General features: G+C 35.7%; 1 protein-coding gene across 2 annotated transcripts in view; it reads left to right on the forward strand.

The window, feature by feature from the left end:
* The window catches only part of myo7aa (myosin VIIAa), a 41,240-nt gene that overhangs the window by 17,012 nt on the left and 12,087 nt on the right, over positions 1-12,141 (forward strand). For both annotated transcript variants that reach the window (XM_079620448.1, XM_079620449.1), the window contains 16 exons: positions 88-246; positions 994-1,086; positions 1,658-1,752; positions 2,657-2,741; positions 2,828-3,046; positions 3,132-3,449; positions 4,974-5,177; positions 6,177-6,353; positions 6,448-6,537; positions 7,473-7,600; positions 7,863-7,989; positions 8,881-9,000; positions 9,151-9,324; positions 10,232-10,459; positions 10,610-10,777; positions 11,958-12,075. In XM_079620448.1, the coding sequence (XP_079476574.1) occupies positions 88-246; positions 994-1,086; positions 1,658-1,752; positions 2,657-2,741; positions 2,828-3,046; positions 3,132-3,449; positions 4,974-5,177; positions 6,177-6,353; positions 6,448-6,537; positions 7,473-7,600; positions 7,863-7,989; positions 8,881-9,000; positions 9,151-9,324; positions 10,232-10,459; positions 10,610-10,777; positions 11,958-12,075 (2,503 nt within the window). The remainder of the gene's footprint in view (positions 1-87; positions 247-993; positions 1,087-1,657; positions 1,753-2,656; positions 2,742-2,827; positions 3,047-3,131; positions 3,450-4,973; positions 5,178-6,176; positions 6,354-6,447; positions 6,538-7,472; positions 7,601-7,862; positions 7,990-8,880; positions 9,001-9,150; positions 9,325-10,231; positions 10,460-10,609; positions 10,778-11,957; positions 12,076-12,141) is intronic.

Raw genomic sequence — 12,141 nt, forward strand, 5'->3', positions numbered from 1 at the left:
ATTTAATGATGTTTAGTGCTTTAATGTGTGTTAATGTTATTAATTATGATAGTTATTTTAAAGTTGCTGCCAAATGTCTTTCTCCAGCTCTTCGATCTTGAGCTGTGCGTGAGGCAGCTCCGGTATTCCGGGATGATGGAAACCATCCGGATTCGCCGGGCCGGATACCCCATCCGCTACACTTTCGTCGAGTTTGTGGACAGATACCGTGTTTTGATGCCCGGAGTGAAACCTGCTTACAAACAGGTGAGTTCATGAATCCACTGTCTTTAGAATAGGGAAATGCAGTGTGCTTCAACTAGTCTTTGTGTAATACATGTTTTTGACCTTAATATCATTTTATTTAGTTCTAATAAAGGCCTTGTGTTGGTTAATGGAAAGTGGGCATACATTTTTTTTAATTTTACTGTTCTCAAACAAAAAGGTAATTCATTTATTTAATCTTTTAAAAATGAAAAAGAACATTATTAAAGTTAGAGCTTATTTAGAGATATCAGCCGAATGGCTTAGTGCAGCGCTAATGAATCCAAGGTTGTATCTCGTAAATTACTCCACTAAAAATGCCTGTAATGGTACCAAACTTCTACAGTAGTACAAATAGGTTATGTTCTCTTAAAATGAGGCATTGGAAAATTTGTAAGTACTTCAGGAGTTTATTTAAATAACACTTGCCTGATGACTTATGCTACCGCTAACCCGGACGTCGAGGTCACTTCCATGATTTGGGAAAAGCCTGTAGGTTGAAATTACTCCGAACCATCCCTTTAATAATGAATGTGCCATTCTTTTTCAATACTGCAGTGTGACGCCTATATACATATATATATATATATATATATATATAGAATTTATACACACACACACACACAAACACTGTGTCTAAATACTAAAATATAAATATATAAATTTATCTTGGTGTTTATCAAAACAGTTTGTCATGTGCTCTCATATTATAATGCTTTATGACCATATTTGGTCATTTTTTTCCTTTAGGAGGACCTAAGAGGAACCTGTCAGCGTATCGCTGAAGCCATATTGGGCCGTGATGATGATTGGCAGATGGGAAAAACAAAGATATTCCTGAAGGTACTTAAAGCTGAACTAATATCTTATTATAGAACTACCATCTACTTGTAACAATAAGACACCATTTGTGAAATGCTCTTCACAATCAATAACAGAAGGTAATATTTAAATAAATAATGATAAATAAAAAATATGATTCTTTACTTAGGTCATGGAAAAATAAGCTCATTGTTGTTGCTGTCAGGGGATTTTATGCGGCCGTGTCAAACTTAGACAGTATTGACCTCAATATTCGTGTGTGTTTTTCTGTTGCCGGAAACGCTGCCCTCAGCCAGAGGTCAAAGATCAGGAACTAGCTTGTCCATTACTAAACTGCTAGGACGAGTTTTCCAGGAATTAGGCTTTATCACACCTTCCAGTTCTCTAAAACAGGAAATCCCACTCAGCAGGAAGGAAGAGAGGGCAGTGTCAATACACGTTGACAGGAAGTAACGACACCAGCAGGATCAGCACAGATACAGATCAATATGAGCCTTATTAAATGATCTGGTGATCAATGGAACCTCACAGGAGCGTGTTTAAGTTTATAGTCAGTTATTGTGTCCTTTAAATACTTCTCTACCTTTGTCAGGACCACCATGACATGCTGCTGGAAATCGAGAGAGACAAGGCCATAACTGATAAGGTCATTCTCATTCAGAAGGTTGTCAGAGGATATAAGGACAGGTACGAATGACTGCTGATGTTTAGTTTGTGTTGCAAGAACTCTGGGGGAATATGCTAAAAATGAATTACACCCACTGTTTATTTGCATTTGTGGTGTGTGTTGTTTGATACACTTATGCAAATCAGATAACGGCACAAACACACCACAGAAACATCATCTGGTCATCATTTGATGAATTCCTGCTGCCTTGGTTGCTATAAAATGTGAAAAATACTTACATTTATGCACTGTACTGGTCATCTAGCAGTTTCATCATTGGTAGAATATACATTGGTGTAAAATATTTCAATACAAGCATTTCAGTAAAAAAAAATACAAATAATAATTTATGAATGTCAAACCTTAAAAAAATGTCAAACCTTTAAAAAATGCAACCCACAGAAACAGTTTAAATGACCAATCTTTCAAAGACCTTTCAGTCAATGATTTTGAACCTCCAAAACTTTTTCGGCCAAAACCCAAACTTTTTTTTTCTGGACAAATTATTATTTTTTGATTGCATCACTAGTTTAAAGGAACACACCGACTCTTTGGGGCTTTTGCTTATTCCCCGTATCCCCCAGAGTTAGATGAGTCTATACATACCCTCTTCATCTCCGTGCGTGCCGTAACTGTCTGACACACCCACTGCTAGCCTAGCTTAGCACAAAGACTGGAGGTAAATGGCTCCAGCTAGCATACTGCTCCCAATAAGTGACAAAATAACGCCAACATTTTCCTATTTACATGTTGTGATTAGTATAGTCACAGCGTGTACAAATAACAAGGTCACATGAGACACAGCCATCTTCTAACTGTATACATACTGAAAACTATATTCTAGGCATTTGTAGCATTTGGACATGTTTTTGTGCTGAAATGTGCTTCAAACACAATAAAAAAACATTGTCATCTTTCCCACAGATCCAACTTCTTAAAGTTGAAGAAGTCAGCCATGTTGATCCAGAAAACATGGAGGGGTTATAACTGCCGGAAGAACTACTCAGCGGTTGGTCTCAAACATTCTCATATACTGTACAACTATAGTGCAATTGTGTCCCTCCTGTGTCTTAACACTCACTTCCTGTCTGGTAGATGCGCGGTGGTTTCTCACGTCTGCAGGCATTGTATCGATCTCGCAAACTCTACCAGACGTATCATGTTACGCGACAGAGAATTATCCTTTTCGAGGGACGCTGCAGAGGATACCTGGTGCGCCGGGCGTTTCGACACCGTCTTTGGGCCGTCATCACCATCCAGTCGTATACGAGGGGAATGATCGCCCGCCGACTCTACAAAAGACTCAAAGGAGAGGTGAGTACGACCGGATTTATTTGTAGATAATGGTATACGGTTTTACGATAAATAAAAAGCATCACTGTTTTTCCATCCATCTCAGTACCGGCGGCGTTTGGAAGCGGAGAAGATGCGATTGGCTGAGGAGCAGAAGTTTAGGAACCAGATGAGTGCCAGGAAGGCCAAAGAAGAAGCCGAAAAGAAGCACCAGGAGCGATTGGCACTGCTGGCGCGAGAGGATGCCGAGCGCGAGAAGAAGGACCGAGAGGAGGCGCGGAGGAAAAAGGAAATGTTGGACCAGATGGAGAAAGCACGACATGAGCCGGTCAACGACTCTGATATGGTGGACAAGATGTTTGGCTTTTTGGGAACCACAAACTCGTTCCCTGGTCAGGAGGGTCAAGCGCCCGCTGGGTTTGAGGTGAGGATGTGGATCTGTCGCTTTTACAACCTAAACTAGGTGTGTTTGACTTCATGCGGCACTGCGTCATTTTGTTCGCCATCACAGTACTGGATGGCACATTCTTCGCACACTGCAAAAGATTCATTTCTTATTCAGTATTTTTGTGTTGTTTTTCAGTATAAACATCTAAATATTCTTAAATCAAGATACATTTACTTGAGAAGCAAATAAGATAAGATTGAAATCAAATATGAAGGATTGTTTTCTGGAAAATGTATCAAAATTAAGCAAGTTTTTGCTTAAAACAGGAAGAAAAAAATTACGTTTATTTTTTTTTCTCCTCTTTAGCAGATATTTTTCTTAAAACTCGCATAATTTCCACTGGTGCTCATAAATCCATATTTTTATAATTTTGTAATATTAATGTGGTAAAACTTTACAATAAAGTTTCATTAGTTAACTAGATTAGTTAACATGAACTAATAATGAACAGCACTTTAACAGCATATATTCATCTTTGTTAATGTTAATTTCAACATATACTAATACATTATTCAAATCCAAAGTTGTATTTGTTAACATTAGTTCATGCACTGTGAGCTAACAACTGTATTTTTATTAACTATCGTTAACAAAGATTGAAAAACAGTAACAAATGTATTGCTGATGGTTAGTACATGTTAATTAATACATTTACTAATGTTAAATGAAACCTTTTTGTAAAGTTAGTGTCATTTAATGCCACGTTTATCAAATAAAATGTGAAAAGACGTATAGACTCCACTTTATTGGTATTTAAATAGCATATATGCTTATGTTCAACTTTATTCTGTGACACTTTACAATAAGGTTCATTATAGTTAACATTAGTTAACTACATTAGTTAGCATGCACTAATAATGAACTGCAATTATACAGTATTTGTCAATCTTTGTTCATGTTAATTTAAACATTTACTAATACACATACTTTATTAAAATCTTGTTAACATTAGTTAATGCACTGTGAACTAACATGAATAAACAATAAACAGCTGTATTTTTATTAACTAACATTATCTAAGATTAACAAATACAGTAAGAAATGTATTGCCCATAGTTAGTTCATTCATGTTAGTTAATACATTAACTAATGTTAACTAATGAACCTTATTGTAAAGTGTTACCCTTTATTCTTGTAGATGCAGGTGCTGTACTAAGCAGTACATAAAGTATTAAATGAAAAGTGTTTACATGAAAACACCTGAAACATCTGTGTATTTGACAAATATTGCAGCTAATCTACTCAGTCTGGAATAAAGTAGGCAAACACCATGCTAGCATCACTACGGGAACCAGAAAGTGTCCAACTTCACGTCACCGTTTTCATGTCCTCCCCGACTGCTAGCAGCAAATCTCTCCGATTGGTTAAATCCAGCCGCAGCCCATCACGCCTTTTGTTTCCAGAGACACAAGCTGAACTAATTAACCAGCTGATTAACTGATCCCTCACCTCATTAATGAGTTAATTAACTAAGCTCCGGTGTGATTGTGTTTTCCTCAGGACCTGGAGCGAACACACAGGGAGCTTGAGGAAGAAGACCTGGATGAAGCTCTTCCTCTCCCAGAGGATGATGTGGAAGACTTGTCGGAGTACAAATTTGCCAAGTACTCTGCCACTTATTTCCAGGGCACGACCACTCACACTTACGTGCGCCGCCCGCTCAAACAGCCGTTACTGTTTCACGAGGACGAAGGAGATCAGCTGGTATGTGACCTTTGACTTATGACACTCAAACGCACTTTAGATGTTAGAAAGTCGTCTTATGTTGTCTATGTAATGATGTTGTCTTCTAAGATACCTGCATTTTTAAAGGAAATTGCATGTATCCTTCACATAGGATCTGTCTGTCTGTCTATCTATTCAATATTTGTATAAGTATACTATACATGTATATAAATACTATCTATAAAAACCTTTTAGCTTTTTTAAAACAAATGTAAATGTATATTTTATATAAATATACATATTTTAATAAATATAAATGTATATAAAAGTGAAAATATGTATGTGAACATAATATATTTATAAATATATATATAAATACGGTACACACATATATATTTATACACACACACACATATATATATATATATATATATATGTGTGTATAATATATGTATAACAATATGTGACAAATATACGTATATATTCAATATTATTTAGTAATTGAAAATGACTACACATTTGTTACAGTAGTTATTAATCTTTGTTAATGTTATAAAAATACTGTTGTTCATTGTTTGTTCATGTTAGTTTTTTTTGTAATGTATTAGTAAATGTTGAAATTAATATGAACTAAGATTAATAAATGCTGTAGAAGTATTGTTCATTCTTAGTTCATGTTATCTAATGTTAACTAATGAAACCTTTAAAGAATATTGTTAGAATAAATCAAATATAAACAGCAAAATACTGAATATTTAAATATATAATATATTTAAAATATTTACATGTACTGTAGTATATATTAAATTACATACCAATTATATATAAATAGATTTTTTTAAATATGTATAGTATAAGAACGTATATACATTTCAATGTTTTTTTATAAATATTATCTAAATATTGAATATTTTTACTAACTTGTGAAAGACTTGTATGCATGATGACTTGAATAACTTGATATATGAATAATTTGATATGATATGAATGAGATTTAATAGTTTGTATATAAATGCTTGTGTACTCGTCGTCCTGCAGGCTGCTCTGGCCGCGTGGATCACGATTCTCCGGTTCATGGGTGACCTTCCAGAGCCCAAATACCACACGGCCATCAGCGACGGCAGCGAGAAGATTCCCGTCATGACCAAGATCTACGAGACGCTTGGCAAGAAAACCTACAAGAGAGAGCTGCAGGCTCTGCAGGGAGAAGGAGAGGTACTGGAGACAAAGTAGAAGATTACTAATACACTGAGATAAATGCGGCAACATTAATGATTTATAAGTCACTTAATGCATCCATCTCTTACAGAACACTCACATTGACAGTCACAAAAAGAGCAGTGTGCGTCACAAGCTGGTGTCGCTCACCCTGAAGAAGAAGTCGAAGATTACAGAGGAGGTGAGTGATGCTGTTACCATGGTGATTTTATCATGGTACGCTTCCTTATTCCTTTCTTTCCACAAGCTCTCTTGGTTTTTGAACTCGGTGACCCTCTGAAGACATTGATTTCACAGGTATGAGCCACTGCTATGCAGATATTCATTCCCCTGTCAGCAAAGGAGGTTATTAGGAGTCATGAACTTTCCTTCCACCAAACAGATGTGAAATAACTATTTTTTTTTTTTTTTACTGGATGAAACCACAACCGCCAAAAGTGTGTCACTGGATACGAAACCTTAGATCTGTCTTTAAATGGACACATGACATTTATTATGCATCTTGATGAATTAATTAAAAATGAACTGATCTGTATGGAATTTGGACCCATTCCCCTGCTGAACCTTTTATTTAAGTCTCCTACTTTTTCAGTGTTTAATGGTGACAATTATCACGTCTAGCCTGATGTCCCCCTTCTTACTCCCTAGATGTTTAATAGCCAAGCCAAAGCCAATTGTTTTCTTCTATTTCTATTTCTCCATCATGCATGCTGGGCCACTGCTATTATCAATTAATGTTTAGCTCATTGTTTGTAATTTGTATAAAGTTAAAGTTTAAAAAGAATAACCAACCAGCTTCCTCAGAAACAAAACATCTTGACTTTAAAGAAGACTGATCGATTTAGTAACATTGACATCTACTGTACTATAGCTATTAAACTTCTTTTAAACTTGACTTTTTAACATGTTCATTTAAATGAGTGTACAGTTGCTATATAAATGCTTCATTCATTCATTCAAATACATTTCCATCTTTGTTGTGGCTTTTTTAAATTGCATTTAAAAAAAAATATTTCCAACAAATCTATTTTATATTTCAAGTGCTTTATCTGATGTATTTAGTTAATTTCAAACCTGATCCTGATTTAAAGTATTTTCCTCTTTTTTTCTCTCTAGGTGACGAAGCGTCTGAATGATGGTGAATACACAGTCCATGGAAACAGCATGCTGGAGGACCGACCCACATCCAATCTGGAGAAGCTACACTTCATCATCGGCAACGGCATCCTTCGCCCAGGCTTGAGGTCAGACACTGGACATGAAAAAATATAAGATACATTTAATCACCCAAGAAATGTATATACACACACACACACACACACAAATTTATAGATAAATAAATAAATATATATGATATATATTATTTTTTTTGTGTGTGTGTGTGGTTCAGGTATTCCCTACCCAGGTATTCTTTGACCTTGTAAGGACATTAGGTCCCTATGAGGAAAACGCTGGCTTATAAATCATGTTGATTTTAAATAATCCTCTTCCCGCTGTTTCTTCCAGAGATGAGATCTACTGTCAGATCTGTAAGCAGCTGACCCAGAATCCCTCTAAAAGCAGTCACGCCCGCGGCTGGATCCTCATGTCTCTGTGTGTCGGCTGCTTCGCTCCATCCGAGAAGTTTGTGAAGGTGAGAAATGCTGCTTATTTATAAACTCTTTTCTTTTGTCACTCTTCACATGATCTTCTCTTCTCGTTTCCTCTTCTTACATGTAGCTTTATCTGTGGTCGGTGCATCTGTAATATTTCAACCACAGACAAATACTTTAATCATTTCTGGTAAATATTTAGGTACTTACTAATATGTGGGTACATTTATTTGACCACCAGAGACTCAAGAATTGATATTGAAGATGTATTTTCTTTTCTTTTTTAACTTTTAAATAGTGAGACTTTTTTTTACTTGAAATAGTGAGAAAAATTGCATTGTGAGTTTTCAAGGTTAAAAAATGTCACTGCTGTCAAAATGTATTATATGCTTTGACTTTGCCAATATGTTCCTTGCCAATATGTTTGCCAAAACCAATACATTTTAATGTGAAAGCAGCTTCTGACACTCTCTAAAGTTTCATTAAGCTACATTAAAAAATTATTTGAAATATATATCTGTCATCTACTGTTTTGCACCGGTGTGTATAACACCTTTAACCTTATTATTTATTATTCTCAGGTTAGGTAAAGTAAATCGATTCTGGCCTAAACTATAAGCATTAAATTACTTACACTTTGGTCTGAAGGCTTCTCTGTGGTACGTTCTTGCTCAAAGCCTTACAACACTAAAAATCAAAGCCTCGTTAGTTTTTGTAAACCAATTAAATTTGAATATTGTAATCAATATCATTTTTTATAATTAACAAAAATGTAATGCCAAAAAAAAAAAGTTTTTATATAACAACATTATTATATTGTGCACACAATTTACTTAAAACAAGGGAACAAATGAGTAAATCGCTCCAGTGAGTTTCCGGTGGTTAATTCTGACCGATTATGATTATTGACAGTTCAGTATGTCTTCCTGTAGTACCTGAGGAACTTCATCAGTGAGGGTCCCCCGGGTTACGCTCCCTATTGTGAGGAGAGACTAAGGAGAACGTTTGTGAACGGAACAAGAACACAACCACCATCCTGGCTAGAGCTTCAGGTATCAATAACTGATTTTACTGATGATATCTGCTCTATTATTAACCAGTATAGTTCTGCTGCTTTTTCCCCTATTATTAGTGACTCTGTCAAACTCCAGGCACAATAAAAGCAGTCCATGTGATGTCTTCTTTTCACAATTTTATCCAAGGCCACAAAATCAAAGAAGCCGATAATGCTCCCTGTGACGTTTATGGACGGAACCACAAAAACACTGTTGACGGACTCCGCGACCACAGCCATGGAGCTCTGCAACGCACTGTCCGACAAGATCAGCCTTCAGGATCGGTTCGGCTTCTCGCTCTACATTGCTCTGTTTGATAAGGTACACGCACTCACAACCAAGATCGGTTTGGTTCAGTTATTGTGTTCTGTTGTTCATTTAACCCTATGAAACCACTGTATCATATTCAATACGCACATTTCTAAGGCTTCTAAATGATCAACATGATCAAAAGTTGTGGAAAACCTGCTGCACACAATCTACTTCATGCCTTCTATTGTCCGATTGATAGTTTATACTTTTATTAGCAACTAAGAGGCCTTTTAGTGTAATTGTAAAAACGTTCACTTGTCTTTACTGATTTTTATTAAGTAAACATAATAATAACTTTTATATTGCTAGTAATATTTCAGGAGGAAAATTACTGGACTAAAGCAACTTAGGTTTACTTGATTGTCCATGCATCTTTTTTTATTTTATTTTATTTAGAAAAATCATGTTAAAATGTGAGAATCAAATATAATCTATCAGGAACCTTTATTTGTTCGTCCCTTAATCATCATTGCATTGCATTATATGTTTTAAAACTATAAAGGTTTGATCGTAAAATTGAATATTTTAAATATTTATATTTAAATATAACATTTAAATATTTTACTAAGAATATTATTGGCAGAAACAGAATGACAGCTGATATTTATATGCATTTTTTGCAAGTACTTGCTATACTTTTATAAAGATCTCACTGATTTATATTACAAGCTATCAGAATCTTACTTTTTGGCCATATAAATATCAGCATCTGCACTAAATTGCTTGTTTCTTTTGTGCTTAATAAAATTCAGGTGTTCTTCTCCTCCATATTCTTAGTATATTGTACCGATTTTTTCTTTTAGATTTTTACAAATATTTTGTTTTTAGTTTCAATAAACATATATTCTGGCTGTTATTTTATATGTCAGGTTTAACAGGGTTTAAGAAAGCTTTTTTTGGACTCTATTTGTGTCAGGTTTCCTCTCTGGGCAGCGGTAATGATCACGTGATGGACGCCGTTTCCCAGTGTGAGCAGTACGCTAAAGAGCAGGGTGCTCAGGAGCGCAACGCCCCCTGGAGGTTGTTCTTCAGGAAGGAGATATTCACACCCTGGCACGACCCAGCGGAGGACGCCGTCGCTACAAACCTCGTCTACCAGCAGATCGTGCGTGGCGTCAAGTTTGGCGAATACCGCTGTGATCGGGTATGAACCTCAGACACAGAAAACAAGCCAATAAATCGAGTTATCATTCGCACTATATTTCTAAGGAGGAAATATTCTCTTTCTCTTTATTTGTCTTCGCACATCTATTTTTCTTGCACTCTTTCTGCATCTTGTTTCTTCCGGGTGGAGGAGGATCTAGCGGAGCTGGCGTCGCAACAGTACTACGTGGACTACGGCTCTGAGATTCTTGTGGAACGCCTGTTAAGTCTTATTCCATCCTACATCCCGGACAGAGAGATCAGCTCGGCCAAAACCGTGGAGAGATGGGCACAGCTCATAATGGCTGCACACAAAAAGGTGGCAAAAGTTCATCTCAACAGTCACATGAATAGACTTAAAGGGATAGTTCACCCAAAAATATATATTATGTCATCATTTACTCACCCTCAAGTTGTTCCAAACCTGTATGAATTTCTTTCTTCTGCTGAACACAAAAGAAGATATTTTGAAGAATGTCGGTAACCAAACAGTTGATGGACCCCATTGAGTTCCATAGTATTATTATTTTCCATATTTTTGGTTACCCATATTGTTCAAAATGTCTTATTTTGTGTTCAGAAGAAGAAACATCCTCAAGTTGTTCCAAACCTTTATGAGTTTGAGGAAATGATGACAGAATTTTCCTTTTTGGGTGAACTATCCTTCTAACCAAGGATGATAGCTATGACGTTATTGCTAAAGTTATAGTTGTAAAAATCACTCTGAATGAAAAAGAATTTCAGAGTCCACACCACAATTATAATAATGATGGGACAGAGAAACAATAGTTAGAATCACTTTAACAATGATTTTTTCCAGATGATAAATGATAAAACATTGCCAGCCAATCAGAATCCATCCTGCTTTAAAGAGCTTTAGCATTTATAGTTATCATTCTTGGTGTGTCCAGGTCTTAGATGTGATATCTGGAATGGAAGACTAGTCTACTGCATACTCGTTGTATATTCAGTATTGTATGCTACCTGCTTTTTTTTTTAAATAGCATGCAGTATGACATGACAAATGTTTTAAAGAGTAATGTGCTATATTGTGCCACATGATTTCACTAATTGCATTCAGCAAGTGGCGTCCAGTCGAGAAAAAATACTTTTCAAGAACATCTCCAGGTCATATTTCAATGACCATATTCCTTCAAAGTAGTAGGTATGCCGTTCTGAACTCAGTCATCGTGATGTATTTGAATTGTCACACTACAATCAATTCAGTTTTTAGAGGAAACGCCTTACAATAAGGTTCCATTTGTTAACATTAGTTAACTATAATAGTTTACGAGAACTAACAATGAAAAATACATTTACTACATTATTAAAATCTACATTTATGTCTGTTAATATTATTTAATGATCCTCAGCTAACATAAACTAACAATGAATTTTAAAGATTCATAAAAACTAACAAATGTATTGCGCGTTGTTAGTTAGTTTGTAAAATGTTAGCGTTGTTAGTAACACATTGTGTTGTGTGTGTGTGTGTGTAGGGAATCTACACTCAGAAGAGGGTGGACCCTCAGAAAGTGAAGGAGGAAGTCGTGGATTTTGCTCGCTATAAGTGGCCTTTGTTATTCTCAAGATTCTACGAGGCCTTTAAATTCTCAGGTATTTCTTGCACATTTATGTCACAAATGAAGGTTCTTGTGTTTTGTTCTGCATGTTTACAGATGG

The sequence above is a fragment of the Phoxinus phoxinus genome (genome assembly GCF_949152265.1).
Source record: "Phoxinus phoxinus genome assembly, chromosome: 8".
NCBI classification, from domain to species: domain Eukaryota; kingdom Metazoa; phylum Chordata; class Actinopteri; order Cypriniformes; family Leuciscidae; genus Phoxinus; species Phoxinus phoxinus.